This window comes from Balaenoptera acutorostrata, chromosome 19, assembly GCF_949987535.1.
Source record: "Balaenoptera acutorostrata chromosome 19, mBalAcu1.1, whole genome shotgun sequence".
Taxonomy (NCBI): domain Eukaryota; kingdom Metazoa; phylum Chordata; class Mammalia; order Artiodactyla; family Balaenopteridae; genus Balaenoptera; species Balaenoptera acutorostrata.
The window spans coordinates 53,843,715-53,866,102 of record NC_080082.1 but is presented as its reverse complement, the minus strand read 5'-3'; the positions used below and the strand labels follow the sequence as shown (position 1 = coordinate 53,866,102).

Here is a 22,388-nt window from a genome sequence, read left to right as displayed (position 1 = left end):
GGCCGGTAAGTCCGGCTTCCGGCGGCGAGGACGGTGCTTCCGGGGCGGGCAGCCGGGCCGAAGGAGGAGGGTCTGACAATTGGCGCCGCCGGGTGGGAGGGCGGGCGGCGCGAGTGGGCGCGGGCCCAGAGGGCCAGGTGAGGCGCGGGTCGTGGGTGGTGGGACTGGGTTGGATGAGGTGGGGATGAATGGCGCCCGGGGTTCCGGACTCAGTCCTGGCGCCGCTGTGCGGCTCGGCTCTTGACAAGCTACTTCTTTCTCTGAACCTCAGTTTCCTCCTCTGTAGAATGGGGATCAGAATCTGGCTATGGCATCCTCTTTATAGGTTGGAGTGAGAAGTCAGCTCGTGCATGTCGGAGCCCCTAGCTCAGCGCCTGGCACACTGCTCACTTGGTTGCTATACTGTTATTGTTTGTATTGTTGATGATGTTTGTACTTGGTGTGGAAGATCTGGGTGTGGGAGCGTGGAATTGGGAGCCAACAGATTTCAGTTCAAGTCCTAGCTACACTTTGTGGTAGTGGACCTGTGCCTTCACCTGTCTGAACCTCGTTTTCCTCGTCTATACAACGAAGGCTAATAGCCCCAATATCATAGAGTCATTGTGAGGATGCTGATGAAATGTGCGTGTAAACTCCTTAGCATAGGACCTGACAGTATAGAGCAGGAGCTCAAAAGATTGGGACTATAATTAAAATGATTCTGAGAGTCATTGGTGTAGATGGGACTTGCAAGGAAGTAGAGAGGAGAAAGGAAACCCAGAGACGGCGATAGGAAAAACTTGGAATCTGGAGCTGGGCAAATCGACATCCTGCCACTTACTATTTGATAAATTTTGCCAAATCCCTTAGTATTACGTTTTCCTTTTTCTTTAAAACTGATGGATTTTCCTCCAGTCAGTTCATTTGAGAAAGAAAATTTGTATTGCTTTCTTAATGGAAAACTAGCATTGCTGGCCGTGAGAAGAAGGAAAACTTAACCTGAACTCCAATGGAAGCAGAACGGTCTATTAAATTGTAGACAGAAACTGAAAGAATTGAAAAGGGAATAACTTGTACTATTGTGGTTCTATGTTGTCAGATCCCGTGGACCCTGTTAAGTTATACTCTGTTCTCAGCTCACACTTTGCATATGACTGACATCAGCTCAGTGACTGTCCTACCCTTTTCCTGACTCACTTAAGATTTATTTAATGCACATGTACAAAACCTGCTGAAATTGTTCTAAGGGCTTGGCGTTTATAAACTCTTTTAACCCTGCTAAGCACTTTAAGTATAGATATGCTTATCCTTCTTTCTTTCTTTCTTTTTTTTTTTTAAAGATGACAGGTTTTTTTTTTTTTAACTTTGGGTTTATTTTATTTATTTATTTATTTATTTATGGCTGTGTTGGGTCTTTGTTTCCGTGCGAGGGCTTTCTCTAGTTGTGGCAAGTGGCGGCCACTCTTCATCGCAGTGCGTGGGCCTCTCACTATCGCGGCCTCTCTTGTTGAGGAGCACAAGCTCCAGACGCGCAGGCTCAGTAGTTGTGGCTCACGGGCCTAGTTGCTCCGCGGCATGTGGGATCTTCCCAGACCAGGGCTCGAACCCGTGTCCCCTGCATTGGCAGGCAGATTCTCAACCACTGCGCCACCAGGGAAGCCCTCTTTCTTTTTTTAATTGAAGTATAGTTGATGTACAATAACTCTTATCATTCTTATTTTATAGTTGAAGGGAGTGAGATCCAGAAAGGTTAAGCCACTTGCCCCAGAGTCAGGGTTAGGAAGTGGTAAAATCGAGATTTGGAGCCAAGCCTTCTAAGGGCTTAGGATGGGGAGTCTGGTGCATGGTGATTACTTGAATTTTGGGAGCTGTCATTTTTCTATTATTGTTAATGTTATATAATCTTCACTGTTCAGAAAGTCAGTGCTGGAGATGGGCTTTTTTTTTTTTTAATTTATTTTTTTTATTTATTTATTTATTTATTTATTTTTGGCTGTGCTGGGTCTTCGGTTCGTGCGAGGGCTTTCTCTAGTTGCGGCAAGTGGGGGCCACTCTTCATCGCGGTGCGGGGACCGCTCTTCATCGCGGTGCGCGGGCCTTTCACTATCGCGGCCCCTCCCGTTGCGGGGCACAGGCTCCAGACGCGCAGGCTCAGCAGCTGTGGCTCACGGGCCCAACTGCTCCGTGGCATGTGGGATCTTCCCAGACCACGGCTCGAACCCGTGTCTCCTGCATTAGCAGGCAGATTCTCAACCACTGCGCCACCAGGGAAGCCCTGGAGATGGGCTTTTAATGGTGGAGAGAGGACATTGAGTCCAGCAGGGAATTCTGCAGTTATAGTGGGAGGATACCAGTACTTAGAGCTTCCTAGAAAGTGTTAACTGAAACTTTGCAAAGACAGACCACAGTGCCTGGCTCATAGTAATCCCTTGACCAGTGTTAATCATAGCCACTGACTGACTTGGGTTCAAACCCTGGCCCTGTAGTTACTTGCTGTGTGACCTCGGACCTGCCACTCTAATCTGTAACCTGGAGATCGTTTTTACTTTTTACCGCGGGTGGTTGTGAGGAGTCACTGAGATGTGAACATATTCAGTGCCTGGCACGTAAACATTCAGCAGGAGCTACTGCATGGGCATTGGAGTCAGGGAGAACTTGTTTTTGAATCCTAGTAAAGTGCATGCTAGATGTGGCATTTGGCAAATGACTGCACCACAATGAGTCGGTTTTTTCATTGATTAAAATGGGGCTAATTATAGTCCTCACTCATGAGGAGGTTGTGAGGCATCAGCGTGATGCCTGGCATTGGTCCTGGTGCATAGTTAGTGCTTGGTATGTGAAATGCTGTTGTTCTGTCTGACTTAACTGAAGCTTCTCCATGCCTTGCTCTTTGAGAGATGTTGGTTGTATTGTCTTTGTCCGGTGGTAAAATCCTGAAGGGAAAAGGGATCTTAGGAGCCAAGTACAGGGCGAAGTGATGTCCGTGGTCATGTTCATCATCCTACTTGGGAGTAGAGGAGAGACCCTCACATCTGGGGACTTTGGGAAGGCTTCACAAAGCAGGTGGCAGCCAAGCAGAGTGATGGAGAGCTTGCCAGGAGGACAGGAGGAGCAAACATTCCAGGCACAGGTGACATTCTGTGTGGAAAGTGGGTGGCAGGCAAAGCACTTGGGTGTTAGAGGGAAAGCTGGGGTGGGAGGCCGGGGGAATAAGAAGAACCAGCACTTCTATAGTAGGTACTTAGTATACACCAGGCACTCTTGAGCTCTTTGTACATAGAAACTCATCTAGCCCCACAGCAGTCCTCTAAGGCAAGTAATGTTTGTACCATCCGGTTTACAGATGGGGACACTGAAGCCTGACTGGCGAAGTCACTTGCCAAGGTCACACAGCTAGTAAGTGGTAGAGCCAGATTTGAATCCTGCAAGTCTGGTTCCAGAGTCCTTACTCTTGTACCATCTCTGTGATACCATCAAAATGGGGGGGGGGGGGGCGGGAAGCGGCAGATTGTACGTGATGGTAAACAGAAAGGTGCTGGACAGTGGGCCTTCTGTACCCTGTAGAGGAGGCGGAGGAGGGGTGGGTGAAAAGGATCAGAACTGGGGGCTGGTGTGGGTAGAGGGGAGCAGCGTGAGGGGAGAGGGCAGAGACTGAGAAGAGGAGGCGGGCCAGGTGGGAAGTTTGGGCCAGGGCAGCATGGGACAGATGGTCCTGGAGTCAGGTAGTAGCGAAGCATCAGGTGAGGAAATGATTTCTGTTAGTTCTCTTTCAACACTGCTGTTCATGTGCAGGAGGAAGTCTCCGTTGGGGCTAATATGTCTTTAACACCTTTCTGGCACCTGCTGATGTTACTCAAGCGAAAACTGGTTTTCCATTTCTGCTCTGGGACCCCCTCCTGACTGGTGCCCCACCTCTCTGCCCTGGCCGCTCTCACTTGCCTCCTTGCTCCCTCCCCTGTTCCTGCTGCCCCACGGACATGCCAGATGGGCTCCTGGCTCAGGGCACTGGACTTGCTGTACCTTCTCCTGGAACACTCTTCCTCTGTAAAACTGCATGGCTCACTCCTCCACCTCCTTCAGGTCTCTAAATGTCACTTTAGAGAGCTCTTCTCTGACCACCCATTTAGAATGGCAAGCCCTCCCTTCCCGGGCCCTCTGTGTTTTCTCCATAACGCTAAAGGCTTTCTGACACGTGATATTGTCAACTGGTTTGCTTGTTTACTCTCTGTCTCCCTGTTTCCCATGTCCCCACCTAGATGCCAAGCTCTGGAGTTTGTTTGTTTGTTTTTTGCTGCGCCTTGCGGCATGTGGGATCTTAGTTCCTCGACCAGGGATCGAACCTGTGCCCCCTGCAGTGAAAGCGTGGAGTCTTAACCACTGGACCGCCGGGGAAGTCCTCAAGCTCTGGTTTTTGTTAACGTCAGTATTCCTGGTTCCTAGAACAGTGCCTCACACACAGTAGGTTCTCAGGAAAGAGTTTTTGAATGGGTGAATGAATGGGTATTTATGGTTAAGGTCTTGGGCAGGGGGTGTCTTTTTTTCTGTCCCTCTCTTATTCCAGCCAGAAACTTGTGAGGTGTGTGGGAATGGAGATGTGGACATTTGCTGCCCCTGGGCCTTATCCGAGGCAGGAGTGATAGTTGTGGTGACAGCTCTGCCCCAGGCTGACTTCCTGCCAGCTGCTCCAGGCTATTCCTGGGCTGTGAGCCCCCAGCCCAGGAACTCTCCTCTGGCAGGCAGACAGGCAGCGAGAGAGGGACGGACACTTAGCCGGCGGCGACTCATGGGTGCTCTCCCCTTGTTCTCTCTTGCAGGCTCCAGGGAGCAGAGTGAAGGCGAGGGAGACAATGGTCTCTGTAACTATGGGTGAGTCTTCTCTCTGGGGCCCCCTCTCCCCTCTGCCCTTTCTGAGGTGTGACTTTGGTGGGGGGAGCAGGCTGGGGGAGGGAAGGCTGGTCACTGGCAGGAACAGCTGTGCTCCGGGGAACGTGGAGGGAGGGCCAGGGCCTGCTCAGGGCCTATCCACCTCCGCTCTGTATCTTGGCCTGCTGACAACGTATTTTGGCCATAAAGAACTTGGGTCCTGAAGTCCAGCAGATTTCTCATATGACCTCTCAGAGCCTCGATTTTCTCACCTGTAAAATGGAGATAGTAACATCCTGGGATGTTGTAAGGATTAGGAGGTTATTGCATGTAAAATCTTGGGCATAGTTCTCAGCAAATGTTAGCTGTTATTATTCTCATGAGCTTTATCACCACATCTCTTCGAACTCTGTACTTGGGGATTGCCAAAGCACAGAGATTATTAGCTGGTAGCTTTAAAATTTTTGGAGATTTGTATGTATAGAAAAGTACATAAAACATATTTGTGTGGTCATAAGAGCAATTAAAAAGCAAACATCTGAGTGCCTCCTTTATGATTCTATTTATATAAAGCACAGAAGCAGGCAAAATCAATCTATGCTGCTAGGAAGTGTTGATTGCCCTTGCGAGGCAGGGAGAAGTGACTGCCTAGGGAATGTGAGGCGGGGGATGCTTCTGGAATGTTGGAAATGTTTTATTTCTTGACCTGGGTACTGGTTACATGGGTATGTCGGTTTATGAAAATGTATCGACTTGTGTGTACTTTTGTGGGTGAAAATGATAGTTCAATAAAAAGGTTTTTAAAAAAGCACCCCCCCCCCAACCGTCCAGGTCAAGAACTAGAATATTGCCTGCCCCCCTGAGGGCTCCCAACCCAATCACACACCCCCTCCCTCCTCCAGATGGAATAAACCACTATCTTGTCTTTGTGATAATCTCTCCTTACCTTTCTTATAGTTGTACCACTAATGAAAACGTTCCTATAGACTTGGTTTTGAACTTACGTGAATGCAGTCATGCCATGAGTTCTTCTGCACCTGGCTTCTGTTGCTCCGCGCCGTGTCTGAGACTCGTCTCTGGCGCTGTGTGTAGTTGCAGTTCCTTGCTTTGCACTCTGCTCCGTACTGTTTACTGTGTGAGCAGCCACCATTTGTTGGTCGATGCTATTGTCAGTGGATGTTGCGTTGTTTCTGGGTTGCAGGCAAGCTGCTGTGCATCTTCTAGTGCACGTCTCCTGGTGCGTACAGCAAGCCACACCTCTGAGTCCAAGACACACATGGTGGCCCATATTAATATTTCTGCAATGGGGGTGCGTCTTACAGCTGGCGCTTGTGATCGTTTAATTGGCAGCGTATTTTCCTCCTCAGTAGGACGCGAAATGACGGTGAGGGCCAGACGGGAGGACTTCTGCAGTTCCTTGACGTTGCTTCAGGCAGCTAGCTACCCCCAACCTATGTGGTGTTCTTCCTCCCCTTAATAACAGCCTAATTGAGAGGCAGGTCACATTTCATACAATTCACTGAAGCGTACGATTCAGTGGTCTTTATAGTCTGTGTTCGCAGACTTATGCAGCCGTCGCCACAATCAATTTCAAAATATTTTCATCACTCCCCCCAAAACCCGAATACCCGTTAGCAATCACTCCCCCCTCCCCCCTGCTCTCCCACCCCAGTCCCTGGCAACCACTAATCTACTTTCTGTCCCTACAGATCTCTACAGCTTTACCTCTTCTGGACATTTCACATAAATGGAACTATTGTGTGGTAGTTTTTGATACTTAGACAAAGGTGCCTGCTTTTGGCTAAGGGAACCCAGGGCCCCATGCCTGGACAGGTGGACAGTGCCTGTGAAAAGCAGAAAAAGGTCCCCCTTTCCTCTGGGCTGCTGGAGGATGTCCTGAGGGCATGAGCTCCTCACTTGCCTCAGGCCCCGGGAGACTGGCCTGTGGCTGGGCGGGCAGGGCCCTCTTCGGGAGGGGATGCGCCTGAGCCCCCTACCCCCCACCCATGCAGTGTCTCGTCCAGAGTGTGTCTCTTTCCCTGCTCTGAGCCTCAGTTGTCTTATCTGCAAAATGGGCATAGTAACACCACATTTCTTCTTATCTAAAATAGCATGGATTGTTGGATGTACTGTTATGTACCCTGAGAAAGATTTTTTAAAAATGTTGCCAATTAAATTGTGGCACACCATCAATTGTGAGGTAAATCCTAGTTTCAGAGATATTAAAATGTGAAAAAAAAGTTCTCCTTGGAACCCGTGATCTTCTCTAACACCTGGCCTGAGAGGTCAGGGTCGGTTTGAAGGTCACACCCAAGAGGCCAAGAAAGAACTTTGGAAGCAGTAAAGCTACATGGATGGGGTCTGCCTGGTCTTGGCTCCATGTGTAGCGGTGGCATCATCGTCACCATTATCCCCTTCATCATCATCATCGTCATGATGGCTGCCATGGGTTGAGGACATCCTCTGGGCCACATGCCATTTAGAGCCCTTTTTGTGGACTTTCTCTTTAGTCTGCACAATGACCAAGGACGTCAGTGCTGTAATCACTAGAATGTCAGCTCCATGAGGAAAGGGACTCTGTCTTGTGCCCTGCGGTATCCCCAGTGCCTAGAGGAGGACCTGGTGTGGGCCACGTGCTCAGGACATACTTGTTGAATGTATTACCCCAGAGGGCACCGAAGCACCAAGCGTTACCTTGCCCAGAGTCCCTCAGCTGGGAGATGGCAGAGCCAGGATTTGAACCCATGCTCCAAACAAAGCCTATGCTTTGGCCTCACTCTGAGGCCGGGCTGCTTCTTTGTGTGTGTGTGTAGAGGGGGGTTGCTTCTGACACCCAGGGGTCAGCTCTGCAACCCTTCTTTCCATCCACCTATGAATCCTGTCACCCTCTGGGCCCGCACCTGCTGATGGGGGACCTGGGTGGAGAACCCAGAGTCCTGGCTCCCCCAAACCAGTCATTGGCCAAGCATGGGGGGGGGGGTGGTGATTGCTGCGGGTCACGCTCCAGAGCAGGGTAGAGCTGCAAGGAGAAGGGCAGTATGGAAGCACAGGGGCTCGGGGAGTCTGCTTCTTGTTAGCAGGGTGGCCTGGGGCGAGTCCCCCGACCTCTCCCTGCCTCAGTTTCCTCACTGGCAAAATGGGGGCGTCAGTGCTGCTTAACTCACAGGGCTGTCAGGCCAGCTTAGTTCCGTCATATATGCAGAGCTCTCAGGCCCAGGGCCTGGCATTTGATAAGCATTTAATGTGTGGGCACTGCTGCTGTCGTGGTTTTGCTGCTGCTCTTCTCTAAGGAGAGTGACGTGAATAATGAGCCCTGTCCACGCCCCCTCCCCCCAGCCACTTCCGAGTGGATCCAATTCTTTAAGGAAGCCGGCATTCCTCCGGGACCTGCTGTCAATTACGCAGTGATGTTTGTGGATAATAGGTAAGGCTGCCCAGGGGACAGGGCTGAACTTGGGGAAAGGAGGGGAGTCAGGGGGCTGGCTGGCCCACCCACCCTGGCCCACTGGTGGCCTCCCTGCTGACCCTCCCCTGCAGGATCCAGAAGAGCATGCTGCTGGATCTCAACAAGGAAATCATGAATGAGCTGGGCGTGACTGTGGTGGGTGACATCATTGCCATCCTCAAGCATGCCAAGGTGGTGCACCGCCAGGTGGGTGCTCCGCTCGACCCCTCTGTCCCTGGATTTAGGGTGGGGTAGAGGGGCAGTGGCAGAGCCAACTGGAGGCTTGGAAGTAAAGGTAGGCAGACTGGATTCCAAGGCTGGTTCCACTGTTTGCTGTGTGACATCAGGCATGTTGCCTAACCTCTCTGAACCTTACTTTCTCCACCTGTAGGATGTACGTAGGCAAACCAGTTTCCCAGGAGGGTTGTGAGTACTAAGTTATATAAAGCCCTAGGACAGTGTAAACAGCAGGCCGCAGTAGGGGCTCGCTACAAGTATTGTTATTACTAATTCTCATCTTCCTCATGATAGTTATCCTTACCAGGACTCTTCCTCTGTCCCCAGAACAGGAGCTTTCTATGTGGGACCCAGTTGGTGGCTTGGCCAACAACATGGTGGTTCCATTCTTGGCCCTTCTGCTTACAGTGACCTTGGACTAGTGATTTCACCTCCCCGAGTCTCTGCAACAGGCTTTTCACACAGCCCTGCTGCATGGGGTCGCTGTGGCCATCTACCAGAGAGTGTATGTGGCCCCAAGTGCCAGGCCTGGAGTGAAGAGCTTGTTTAGTTATGATAGTTAGCACTTACCAAGCACTCGCCATGGCCTGTCAGGCCCTGTCTTCATCCTCTACGCATATGAGCTCACTTACTCCTCCCTCCACTTGACTGAGAAGGAAGCTTGCTTCAGAGCTGCGCTCTCCAGCACTGCACTTTACCGAGTGATGGCTGCTGGGATTATTCTTGTCAATTTTACTAGCTTCCTCCATCCCAGGGACAGACCTTTGTCTGTCCACCATCCAGGACAAGGCCCCGCAGCGAGGGCTTTCTCAAGCCAGGGATGTTAGCTGAGTTATCACGGAGGTCGCTGAGCAAAATGATTTCTTTAAACTTTTAAATTTGAGACCAATTTTAGATTTATAGAAAAGTTCCGACAGTAGTACAGAAAGTTTCTGTACTTCCTTCACCCAGCTTCCCTTAATGTTAACATCTTCCGTAGCCATGGTCCATTTGTCAAAACTAAGAAATGGACATTAGTAGTATGCTATTGTTAACTAAATTATAGACTATTTGGATTTCATTAGTTTTTCCACTAATGTCCTTTTTCTGTTCCAGGATACCACATGGCATTTACTTCTCACTTCTCCTTAGTCTCTTTTGATTTGGGACAGTTTCCTAGTCTTCCCAGGTTTTTGATGACCTTCACAGTTTTGGAGAGTACTGGTCAGGTGTTCTGTAGCATGTCCCTCAGTTTGGGTTTGTCTGATGCTTCATTATGATTAGGAGGGAAATGTTTTGAAACCTCTAACAGTTCAGGCTCTGATGCCCCGAGTTTTGCTCAGATATCTGGGTTCCCTCTTCCGCCAGCTCATGCCCCTGTCCCCATGGTAACCGGGCACCTGTTTTCTTTACAGGACATGTGCAAAGCTGCCACTGAGTCGGTGCCCTGCAGCCCCAGCCCCCTTCCAGGCGAGATTCGCCGAGGCGCCTCTAGCGGTGAGTCCCATGTGTTCAGGCCTCCTTTCCTTCATTCTTACACTCCGACAGTGAAGGGGACACACCTGGAGTTTGCAGAGCTGGAAGCAAAGCCATCCGAGGCTCTCGTCTCTTAGGTAGTGAGTGGCTGTATATACAATGGATTTTCGTTTGTGGTCGTTCCATTCTACACAGCCACTGCGAACCCCGAGTCAGTGAATACTGAATCACTTCTCCCAGGGGAATACGGGGTCACCACATTTTCGTCATCTGACCAATACACAACCTTATTTATGTGTGTTTCTGTTCCAAGACACCTTATTTAATATATGGTGTTGATTCATAAACATTGAACTCACAGCCCACAGCACTAGAACTCATGCCTGAACGAAGCTTATTGAACGCACGTATTTTTTCCGTTAAGGCACATCCCAGCCTTCTTGAACTTGGGACACTAGACAGCACCTTATCACCATGCTTGGGGGCCATTTTAAACAGCAAAATCACTAACAAAAAGCACAAAGATGTGAAAATAGCACTAAGGAGACCGTAAATAGACTGTGGCACTAAACAGGCTTGTTTACTAAGTGAGAGCTGCAACAGGAAGGCAGAGCGTCGCCTTGTTTGACCTCAGTTGGGAACGTGTGTTGGGTGACTCAAGTTTTTTGCCTCTCTGTGCGTGTCTGTGAATGACCACAGAGCACCACGAGTATCGGTTTTGAGGTTACGAATAAATTTGTGAACAGGTGAATTTACAAAGTGGAATCTGAATGGTAAGAATCAACTGTATTTATACTTTTGTTTTTTTCAGCAGTGTGACACTTAAAAAATTTAACATACGTATTAATTAGCTTTCGCTGCTTAACAAGCCACCACAAAACTGGCTTAAACACAGACTTTTTAAAAAAAATTTTTATTGAAATATAGTTGATTTACAATGTTGTGTTAGTTTCAGGTATACAGCAAAGTGATTCAGTTATACACACACACACACACACACACACACACACTCACACACATATATATCTTAGTTCCCTGACCAGGGATCGAACCCATGCCCCCTGCAGTGGAACGAAAGCTTGGAGTCCTAACCACTGGACCGCCAGGGAATTCCCTATATATATATATTTTTTCCAGATTCTTTTCCATTATAGGTTATTATAAAATAGTGAATATAGTTCCCTGTGTTACACAGTAAGTCCTTGTTGGTTATCTACTCCATATATAGTAGTGTGTATATTTGAATCCCAAACTCCTAAATTATCCACCCTCCCCCTTTCCCCTTTGGTAACTATAAGTTTGTTTTCTGTGTCTGTGAGTCTATTTCTGTTTTGTAAATAAGTTCATTTGTATCATTTTTTTAAGTCTGTCTGACTTACTTCACTTAGTATGATAATCTCTAGGTCCATCCATGTTGCTGAAAACACAGGCTTTTATTTCTCACGATTCTGTGACCTGACTGGTCACTTCCGCTCTGGGCCAGCTCAGCTGATCTCAGTGGTCACTTGGCAGCTCCTAGATCTCTTGATCCAGGATGGCCTCCCTCACACATCTGATGGTTGGCTTGGTGTCATCTGGGCCAAAAGAGATGACTTGGCCCCATGTCTCTCATTATCCAGCAGGCTAGCCCAGGCTCATCTACACTGTGGTGATTGTAGGGTTCCCAAAAGCAGCATAAGAAGGCAGGACCCAATGTGCAAAGCACCTCTTAAGTCTCTGCTTGTGTAACATTTGCTTCTGTCCCATTGGCCAAAGCCAGTCACATGGCTAAGCCCAGCATCAGTGTGGTCAGGGCCCACCCAAAGGCACAGACGAAGGGAGGTTGAACAAATTGGGTTCGTTTCTGCAATGGTCTCCCTCAACTGACATACAGAAAAGGGTTCCGATGACAAAGGGGCAGCTGAACGACTTTCCACAAATGGAGTACGCATGTAGCCTGCAGCCTCCAAATCCAGAAACAGAAAAGATGACTGGCGTCACTCACCCCTCTCAAGGGTTTCCACTGCCCTGATTTCTAACAGCTTAGGTTAGTTTTGCCAGTCTTTCAAATCTATATAAGTGTAATCAGGTAGTATGTACTTTTTATGCCATTCTGAGTATCTTAAATAGTTAAAATAAGTTTAAAAAATTAAAACAAAAATACTGATGGAGAAAATAGGCAGTTAAAAGAGTAGGGGAAACAGGCACAGATGGAAGAGGGTGGAGAAGAGTACCCCAAAACATTCCGGTCACTTGTGTACACTTTGTAATATTGAACACGTGTGTCCACACTGGGAGGAACAAAGAACAGTTCTTTGTACTCTGGCATCTGACTGCAGCTCAGCTTCAGTCGCTCACAGACAGAGCTGTTTTCCCTCCACCCAGGTGATGCTTACCTGGCGTGATAAAACATCATATCCCTTTTAAGCAAGACCTTGCCCTCTGTGGCCATTGCAAGAGGCAGGCCCTCTCAACTGCTGATGTTTTGTAGCAGAAAATCCTGATCGTGTTGCATGTGGCCTGTCAGAGTGCTGTGAGCGGAGGCTCTGGGCGCAGATGCCACACAGCCACTCATCAGAAAGCCACCCCTGGGAATTCCCTGGCGGTCCAATGGTTAGGACTCGGTGATTTCACTGCTGGGGCCCGGGCGAGGCCAAAAAAAAAAAAGAAAGAAAGCCACCCCTATCAGGCTGAAGAAATGTCTTGGGAAGATCACGGGAGAGGGTGTATGCCAAATCATCAACAGCAGTGAGCAGGCCTGAGAACCGACCATCTCTTCCTGGCTGGTGGGGAGGGAGAAGGTCTCGTTGGGAAGGGCCAATCCCAGGACTTCTGGGTGCCAGCAGTGCTCCAGTTCCTGACCTGGGTGGTGGGTATATGGGAACTGATGTTAAACGATCTGTGTAGGTTTGATGTATTTTTCTGTATGCTGTATTTATAATTTAAAAAATAACCAAGCAATATGGAATTATAATCAGGTGTTGAGGGTCATTATGGGGGACTTCAGGAGGCTTTGAGAGACAGCACATGGCAGAAAGAGAGAAGGCTTTTTGGGGGGTAGGTAGGACAAAATACCAAAGTCTGAAAGCCACTGTGGGGCGGGGGTTGGTGCTGGGCCTGCTGAGCAAGTGGTAGTAGCGTGAAGGTTCCCCCCCTCCCCTCCCTGCAGGGCTTCCCCAAGAGCTCAGCAAACCCGCACCCTGAAGCTAGCAGCAGCTGCACCTGGCGACACAATCCGTCTCCTCCCCCCGCTGGAGCTGGCCCTCCAGTCTGCTCGCTGTAGCCCACCTTGCACCCTGGGACATCCCTTCTCCTGCCCCACAGAATACAGGGGTGCCAGAGACTGCTTCCCACCCCTGAGGGAGGTCACCTCTTTTCTTGCCCCAGCCCAACTGGAGCCAGACCCACATTGCCCAGGGCCCTGGCTGAGTGACCCCACTCCCCGAGTCCCAGTTTCCTCATCTATAAAATTGGTTTACAGTGGAGCCTGTCTAGTAGGGGTGTTGGGAGGTTCGGTGACCATGTTCATCTTTTCAGTAGATGTTTATTGAAGACCTGTGAAGGACCAGAAACTGTGGTTGGCACTGGGGACACAGCGATAAACAGACAGTGTCTCCTCGTGGGCCTTGCAGTCTTGTGGGAGAGTCTACCAGTAAACAAATAAATGTAATTTTAATGTCAAGCAGTAGTAAGGGCAGGGAAGTATTCTCTGAGGAGATGCCGTCTGAGAGGAGACCTGAATGCAAAGACAGAGCAAGCCCATTGCTACTGGGGGAGCTGCACGCCAGACCTATGAACAGCAAGTGCCCTGAGTGGGCATGTACTTGCTGAGCGAGGAAGATCCTGGAGGCCAGCGTGGTGGAGGGAGAGGGGAGGGAAGAGCTCAGTGCAGGGCTGGGTAACTGATAGGTGAAGTGTGCTAGGAACCCATCTGGTCTGGGGCCTCAGGAAAGGCCCCCAGGGCGGGGAGGGGTGGGCTGGTTCCTGGGAAGACAGGCCCACCCCAAGCATGCTCGTCTTGACAGTGCAGCCACCGGGTGCCTCTGGCTGCCCTTTCCCCGTGGGGTCCCGAGGTTGCCTTCCCCATCCTGACCCCCTTCCCAGGGCCCCACCCCACTGGACTCTCCTCTTTCCTCCTGGCAGCCGCCTCCCGGATGATCACCAACAGCCTGAACCGAGACTCCCCACCCGGCACTCCCCCCCGGCGGCCGGACACCAGCACCTCCAAGATCTCTGTCACCGTGTCCAACAAGATGGCAGCAAAGAGTGCCAAGGCCGCTGGTGAGGGGACTCGGGCAGGTGGTGGGAGGAGCTGGAGGCAAATGTGGGTTGGCAGATGGTATTTTGGGGGACATGTTCCCAACGTTGCAGGGTGCTTTGGAGGCCACAAGGTGTCCAGAGTGTTCAGACTTGGTCAGACCACTGCACCTCTGTGGGCTTCACTGTAGAAGGGGGCTGGTGACACCCTCCCCAGAGGATGGTTGTAAGCACTTGAGATGGTGTCTTTAAGCGTCGTGGGTGCACCGCAGTTCTCACGCGGTGGCTGTTTCAGTCTTTTTGTACTTTTTATTTTATTGTGGTAAGAACACTTAACGTGAGCTCTACCCTCTTCACGAAATTTTAAGTGTACAGTACAGTGTTGTTGACTATGGGTGGTTCAGTCTTTTTTAACAGATGGTCACTGAGCCCCGCAGTGGTGCCCGGCCCTGTGCTTGATGCCTGGGGTCAAAGGTAAAGAAGCTACCTTTCCTCTTAGCGGCCAGAGGGATCCTTTAAAACCTTCAATCTGATCCTTTCACACCCCTGTCTAGAACTCTCCAGGGCTTCCCATTGTTCCACTAATAAAGTCGTCTTCCCCCATGGCCTTACTGGGCCCTGTGACACGTGGATTCACATCTCGCTTGCTGCCTCGGTTCCCCTCCAGGCTCCTTCCCGTCGTGGGGCCTTTGCCCTGATGTTCCCTCCTCCTGGACCTTCTTCCTCCACAGACTTTTCCATGCTTGGCCGCTGTTCCTCTTCCAGGTCTCAGCTGGTAAACTGGGAATGGGACTCTGGCCTTTGGGCTTCCAGGCCCTCCTTCTGTCCATCACGCTCTCCTGCCTTTGTTGGACCCATCCCCACAGCAGTGATCTTGGCCCAGGGTGGGGGCTTGGCTGTCCTGGCCCCCAGCCCCGTCAGCCCCGTCCGCCTCCATCGCACGTGCTCCCTTTTGGCCGCGTGTCTGCGAGCGCCTCGTCCTCCTTCTCATCTTCCGATTTGTGTGCCATGAGCAAGGAAGTTAAAGTTCACTTCTAAAGTATTGAAAAGATGGGGAGCCTGGGAGGGACTGGCTCTCTTGCCCTCAACACATTTGAGGAGAGTCTTTCTTTTAAATTGAGGTGTAATTTACTTATGCACGATGCACAAATTGTAAGTATATACCTTGATTAATTTTTTAAAAAGTGATTACACCTGTGAAAGCACCACCTCGATGGCTTTTCCACCACCCAGCAGTGTCCCCATCTGAGGGGATTCTGGCTGGGCTGGGAGGTGAGCCCGCTGGGGGACAGAGGGACAGAGCCACAGAGAGCCTGGGAGGCCCGCCACGGCCTTCTGCGACCCCCCTGTGCCCAGACCCCTGAGTTTCCCGGTGCTTCAGCCAGTGGCCTTGGGGGTGGCCGGGAGGATAAGGGATTCCGGTCACGCGAACGCATGGCGATAAAGGGCCCGTGTGTGCCCCTAGCCCAGGGGAACGTCCCATCCCAGAAGATGCTCACCACCCCCTCCTCCCCCAGCAGCCCTGGCCCGCCGGGAGGAGGAGAGCTTGACTGGTGCCACCAAGCGGCGCCGCGTCACAGCCGAGATGGAGGGCAAGTACATTATCAACATGCCCAAAGGCACCACCGCCCGGACCCGCAAGATCCTGGAGCAGCAGCAGGCGGCGAAAGGTACTGGCCCCGGGGGGGAGCGGGGGGCACAGGCTGTGTTTCCCTTTTGCTGCATCTGGCAGGGTGGGTCACGTCCTGCAGGCACTGGCCCAGAAGCAGGCTCTGATGGGGTCCAGGGGGCCTTGGACCAAGGCGATAGTGATGGTGACCATAGTAGAGGGGGACGCATCACTGCCTCTGTCCTCTTGTCCTGCAGTTAGCGTAGCAGGGCTCCTCGGTGCCTCAGCTGGCGCCTCTTCCCCGAGGGACCACGGCACGGGTTCAGTGCTAGCCTGCCTGTCAAGTGAGTGACCGTGCCTGGCTGAGGGCAGGTGCCCAAAACAGTAGGAACCGTCGTGGTGAGCCAGAGGTGTCTGGTTGAGACTCAGTCCATAGCTGGGGTTTGTATCTGGTGGTACAGAGATGGTCTTCCTTACGGTGTTCCATTTAGAATATTGTAAACGTTCTCGTGGAAAAACATCCAGCGGATGCAGAAGCATGTACAGTAAAAACAAGCTCTCTCCCCTCACTCCCATATCCCACACGTATTGTTAACCTTTCCAGACCAGCGTCTACGAACGTAAATGCATCTGTTTGTACATTTACACATATCTAGGCATTTTTTTCTTTTTAAGCACAAATAGCATTATCCTATATGTATTGTTCTATAACTTTTTTATTGAAGATCTTTTCATCTTCTTCATTCTTTTTAATGGTCGTTTAATATTTTCATAGTACTTCTATGTTGTAATCTGGTAAGCATTCGCCTGTTAATGGCCCTTTAGGCTGTTATTTAGGGAGAGCATTACCATTCATCAGATTCTCTGAGAGGCCCATGGCCCAAAAAAGAGGGAAAGGAACCAGAAGGGATTAAGAACTCTTCCCGCACATACACTTCATGAATTGGTACTAAGGTGTGAGGACCGGAAGTGTCCATTTTAGTTGATCCTTCCCACATTTGACACTAGCCAGAAGCGTGTGGGTTGAGGTCAGTGTTAGCCGACAACAAAGACGTAAAACCTAACTGGGCCCAGTCGGTGCCTGCTTGGACCAGAGCTGCCTGGGGTCTGGGCTGGCTGTGTCGACCCCTGCCTGTCCGCACGGCGCTCAGCCAGGCCTGGGCCCACAGGGGCCGCCCAGCAGGCGCTGGCTCACGGCCTCACTTCCCTCCCAGGTCTCCACAGGACGTCTGTGTTTGATCGCCTTGGCGCCGAGACCAAGGCAGACACGACGACGGGGAATAAAGTGAGTTGGAAATGGGGGAGCCACTGGGGACTCTCAAATTCTTGTCTTCCCTGGGTGTTGTTCCTGGCATTTCCCACATACATCTCACCCCGTCTCACCCACCTTTCCAGGCCCAGTGCCCTCCTCTGCACTGGTGGCTTCCCTGTCCGTCTTCTATCCCGACCTCTCTCCCGATTTCCAGCCCCGGGGGTCTGGCAACTCATGGATGCCGCCCTCGGACCCCTCCCACCACCACGTCCCCAATTGTCCTCAGCATCTTCCCCCAAAGCAAATCCTCCCCTGGGCCCTGTCTCGGGTGCCCCACCGTCCCCACTCCAGGCCGTCTTGAGTCTGATGGGGCCATCTGTCTGTCCCCACCTGTCAGCCACCTCTCCCTGCCTGCGTAGGGCAGTGGCCTCCTAGCTGGTCTCTGCACAGCTCCTGTGAACCCCTCCAGCCCCTCTCCCACAGCGGCAGCACGTGCTGCCCCCAGGGCGGGCCCTCCCCGCTCGCCCTCGGGAAACCCTTCAGAGGCTTTTCACCACACGTGCAGGCACAGCCCGCGCTTCTTCCTCCGCCTGCGGTCCGCAGGCCTAACCACGGCATGTGCTTGGGAGACGCAGCCTGAGCCCATCGCCTGGCACAAATCCATCTCTGCCACCGCCTGGCTGCGTGGCCGTGACCGTGTCACCTAAGCCCTTTGCACCTCAGTTTCCTCCTCCGTATAGTACCTCACAGTGTGGTCGTGAGGACTAAGTGAGGTGTAGCTGCGTGGCGCGGGGGCTGTCTGGTGCAGTGGTGAGCATCTTTATTTTATTTATTTACTTTTAAATTTTTAAAATTTTATTTTATTATTTTTGGCTGTGTTGGGTCTTCGTTGCTGCGCGCGGGCTTTCTCTAGTTGCGGCGAGCGGGGGCTACTCTTCATCGCGGTGCGCGGGCTTCTCACTGCGGTGGCTTCTCGTTGCCGAGCACGGGCTCTAGGCGCGCGGGCTTCAGTAGTTGTGGCACGGGGGCTCTAGAGCGCAGGCTCAGTAGCTGTGGCGCACGGGCTTAGTTGCTCCGCGGCATGTGGGATGTTCCCGGACCAGGGCTCAAACCCGTGTCCCCTGCGTTGGCAGGCGGATTCCTAACCACTGCGCCACCAGGGAAGCCGTGGTGAGCATCTTTAATTCTTTTTTTTTTTTTTAATTTTTATTTATTTATTTATTTATTTATGGCTGTGTTGGGTCTTAGTTTCTGTGCGAGGGCTTTCTCTAGTTGTAGCAAGTGGGGGCCACTCTTCATCGCGGTGCGCGGGCCTCTCACTATCACGGCCTCTCTTGTTGCGGAGCACAGGCTCCAGACGCGCAGGCTCAGTAACTGTGGCTCACGGGCCTAGTCGCTCCGCGGCATGTGGGATCTTCCCAGACCAGGGCTCGAACCCGTGTCCCCAGCATTGGCAGGCAGTTTCTCAACCACTGCGCCACCAGGGAAGCCCGTGAGCATCTTTAAATGGCACGTTTGAGTAACTCTGGTGGAGCTCTCCAGCTGCCTTTTCTTCCTTGCTCACCAGGGCTCACCCACTCTGGCTTTTTCTCACTTCCTAAATCTTATCATGAGTGTGATAATAACACTCAGGATCACGTGGCTTGAAGATGCAGCCACGGAAAGAGCTTCGCACGTAGTGAGTGTGCTGTAAATATGATTCTTATTCCTGTCTTGGGGACTTAGACGGCACTCTTTACTCTCTTAAACGTTGATGCCTTAGAGAAGGCTGTCCTGAACTCCGAGAGGAGATGAGGCCTCCCTGTCCCCTGCTCTCCAGCGCTCCCCTCTCCTCCCAAGAGCACTAATTAAGGCTCATGGGATCTTAATTCCCAGGGATTGAACCCGGGCCCTCGGCAGTGAGAGCGCGGAGTCCTAACCACTGAACCTCCAGGGAATTCCCTGTCGTAATTAGAGAATTACTTGTGCTATAGCCAATGCTGGGTCTGTCTTCCCCACTGGAGTGTGAGCCCACTAAGAGCAGGACCAGGCCTGTCCTCGTCACCACTGAGTCCCCAGCACTGCCCAACACAGGGCCAGGTATCGACCTGGGACTCAGAGAATATCTGTGGAGCGAATAACCAAATTTGCCTTTTCTTTCACGTTCACCTGTAGACCTTTGCAAATGGTCTTCCCTTTCGCCTCCCCTCCCTCTCCCTCTTTATCCGACTCACTTCCACTCGGCTTTCAGATCTCATCTCTGATGTCCCTCTCCAGGGAGCCTTCCCCGAACTTCAGGCAGGGAGGGGGCCTCTCCTGGGCTTGCCCTCTCATGACTCTGATCACTGTCTAGTGTGTCACCGATGGGTGTTTGTCCTGCCTGTGAGCCCCATGAGGCAGCTCTCTGTGAATGCATGTTGAGTGACTGAGTGACTCACTTGTCCTGTCTGTCCTCTGACCTCCACAGCCCACAGGAGTCTTCAGCCGCCTGGGGGCCACCCCAGAGATGGACGAGGATCTGGCTTGGGACAGTGACCACGACAGCAGCAGCTCTGTCCTGCAGTATGCCGGCGTCCTGAAGAAGCTAGGCCGGGCCCCAGCCAAAGCCAGTCCCCAGCCCGCACCAACTGTCAAAGCCAAGGCCACCAGCTCGGCGGCAACGGCTACCGCCCCAACGCTGCGGCGCCTGGCTTTTTCCTCACGACCTGGGCTCGAGAGGAAGCCGGAGTCCCTATCCAAAGTCAGCATCATCCAGAGACTGGGCAAGGCTGCCCTTGTGCCGGAGGCCCAGGACAGCCAGGTCACGAGCACCAAGAGTAAGTCCTCGGCTGAGGTCAAGGTCACCATTAAGAGGACTCTGGTGGGGCCCCGGGGGAGCAGCTCCAGCGAGGGCCTTGGTGCCCAGATGGACCACGCGGGCACTGTGAGCGTGTTCAAAAGACTGGGCCGCAGGACCTTCTAGCCCAAGGGCGGGGCGCAGGCCCCTCTCCAGACTCCAGGCTCCATCAGAGTCTTCAGCGAGGGCGCGCTCACCCCTCCCTGCCGGCTGCTGGATGACACTGCTTGTCTCCCTCGGGCGTTCTGCCAGCCTGAGCTCTCTGGGGATTCACCCGGTTTTTCTGAGTCTGAGATGGTCATTGTGGCCCGGCCTTGCCGCTCTGGGACTTTCCCTTCTCTCCCGTCCTCTGTTCTCTCCTCTCTGACCGTGGCCTTGGCAGGACCCACTTTTCTACCTCTCCAAGTGCCAAGTGCCCTTTTCCTGTCCTCCATCCCCCATCCTCCCTCTCAGCAACATCTGCTGCCTCAAACCCCGGCTCCGGGCCTCCCTGTCCCCCAGGGTGGGTGTCGTCTGAAGGGGCTCCCGTATCATACCCCCACCCCCACCCCCGACTGCCTCGCTTCCCTCCCTCCTCTGCCCCCTCCCCACCGATGCTTTGACTTCTCTCTCTCCGTCTCTTCACTCTGTTCATTTCTTTTCTGTTTTCTGTCCCTGTGGCAAGGCCCGACTGTCCGCTGCGTCCTGCCTGACCCTCCTGCACCTCCGGCCTCCCAGCGGCCCCCTCGTCGGCGGCGGTGGCGTCGAGCCTGTAGAGACTGTTAGCCGCCGTCACTCCTAGGCTGGAGGGACCTCCCCAGATCCCAGGCTGCAGCTGGGGCACCTGCCTGGGCATCTTTTTCCCTGAAAGTCGGTGGCGGGTGGCGGGTAAGGGGCACTAAGAAGGGAAGCCAGCACCGAGAGAAGAAAACAGCTATTTTAATATATTTTTGTGACTTTCAGACTGTTTCCCTCCCCTCCTTCAGGGTGAGTCGCAGGACTGTTTTTCACGTGAAGCACAGTGTGGGCGGGGCACCCACGAAGTGTTGGGCCTCGTCTCTGAGGGTCAAGCTCCCCACATACATAGGTAGGCCATGTTTTTGCTGCAGGCCCTGAGGTGAAGGGAGTCACGGTCATGGTCATCATCTAGTTGGGCCTCCTCCTCCCCTCGGCAACCCGCAGGGCTTCTGTCCCTCTGCCCTCCCCTTCCACAGATTTCCCCTGTTTCTGCCGCTCTGCCTGTGGCTGGCTTTCCAGACTGCAGGCTTCATTTGTGTGGGTGCCTTGACTGTTCCCCTAGTCACCACTGCATAGCACCTCCTCTGTGCCAGGCCTGTTCTAGGAGCTGGGGATCCATCCATGAGCAAGGCAGACAAGTCTCTTCCCGCGTGGCTGACCTCTCTAGCCAGGGAGACAGGCGGTAGAGTAATCAGTAAATCACAATTTGCCATTTGAACCATTTTTAAGTGTACTGTTCAGGGGGTGTCCAAAGACTTGGAAGGGTGACTGCAAGTGACCAGGGCCTCTTTAGATGTTTGGGGCAAGAAGGCCTTTCAGAGGAGGTGAGCTGTGGGGTGGTCTGTTTGCAGTTCAGGAGGAGAGCGTTGAGACAGAGGAAGCAGCCAGGGCCACAGCTCTGAGGGGGGACAGAGAACACGGAGAGCACCAGCGTGGCTGGCGGGTGAGTGAGGGGCCGGAGGAATTCAGACATCCTCCCAAGAGCGCTGAGGAGTTTGGGAGGGTCTAAAGCAGGCAAGTGATGATCTGAGTTGCCTTTTACGAGGATCGCTTGGGCCACTGTGAGGAGGACAAGTTGCTGGGAGGGCAGGGCGGAGGCGGGGAGGCAGCGTGGGGAGAGATGGTGGGTGGGGAGGAGGAAGTGGGTGGACCTTGGGTGCGCTTCGGAAGGGGCAGCGGGATTCTCCACACGGGTGGATTGGAAACTGGGGCAAGGGGAGGGGCTGGATCACACCTAGATGGAGGACTTGAGCATCTAGAGGAAGGTGCTGTTGGTGGAGCCGGCTGGGGCGGGAGGGCGCTCAGCTGTCAGGGGTTGACTGAGAGGTGAGCAGGCTGCTGGGGCAGCAGCTCGGGGGGTGCTCAGAGTACAGCCGTGTTCAAAGCCGAGGGCCTGGCGATGCCAGCTGGAAAAGGGTAGAGAGAGAGGAGGGGACCCAGAAGGGAGTTGGGGCCCTTTTCCCATGTAGGGAACAGGATCTGATAAGGAGATTACCAAGGAGTGGGCAAGGGGTTTGGAGGAGAACTAACTGCAGGTAAAGCTGAGATTAGACCTCATCCATTTTTTTTTTCATTGTTGTAAAATATACATAACACAGAATTTACCGTTTGAACCGTTTTTAAGCGTACTGTTCAGTGGCATTAAGTACATTCCTATTGTTGTATAACCATCACCATCATCCATCTCCAGACCTGTTTTTGTCTTCGTAAGTGATCATCCACTTATTTTTAGGTTTTTAGTAACGTCATTTGGGAAGGCTACTGTGTGTCAGGCGGCGTC

At 52.3% G+C, this 22,388-nt stretch overlaps 1 protein-coding gene across 11 annotated transcripts; it reads left to right on the top strand.

Annotated features, from left to right (window-relative positions):
• The first annotated feature begins 46 nt into the window (after positions 1–46).
• On the top strand, positions 47–20,832 carry C19H19orf47 (chromosome 19 C19orf47 homolog). Of its 11 annotated transcripts, XM_057533694.1 has the most exons (13): positions 58–137; positions 3,323–3,375; positions 4,236–4,398; positions 4,794–4,845; positions 8,179–8,266; positions 8,380–8,494; positions 9,919–10,000; positions 14,102–14,239; positions 14,883–14,990; positions 15,733–15,885; positions 17,039–17,109; positions 19,523–19,871; positions 20,556–20,832. In XM_057533694.1, the coding sequence occupies exons 4-13, from the start codon at positions 4,827–4,829 to the stop codon at positions 20,654–20,656; spliced, it is 1,224 nt and encodes a 407-aa protein (XP_057389677.1). In that variant the 5' UTR covers positions 58–137; positions 3,323–3,375; positions 4,236–4,398; positions 4,794–4,826; the 3' UTR covers positions 20,657–20,832. The 11 variants fall into 11 exon arrangements, with proteins under 11 accessions (XP_057389673.1, XP_028025151.2, XP_057389676.1 ...); XM_057533693.1 differs by lacking the exon at positions 20,556–20,832 and having other exon boundaries at positions 56–137; positions 15,736–15,885; positions 19,523–20,549; XM_057533689.1 differs by lacking the exon at positions 20,556–20,832 and having other exon boundaries at positions 56–137; positions 19,523–20,549.
• The last annotated feature ends 1,556 nt before the right edge of the window (positions 20,833–22,388 follow it).

Coding starts and splice junctions, on each gene's coding strand:
- C19H19orf47 (XM_057533690.1), top strand. Junction 8,495..9,918: donor CCAAGGTGGTGCACCGCCAG/GTGGGTGCTCCG, acceptor TTTTCTTTACAG/GACATGTGCAAAGCTGCCAC. Junction 17,110..19,522: donor ACACGACGACGGGGAATAAA/GTGAGTTGGAAA, acceptor TGACCTCCACAG/CCCACAGGAGTCTTCAGCCG.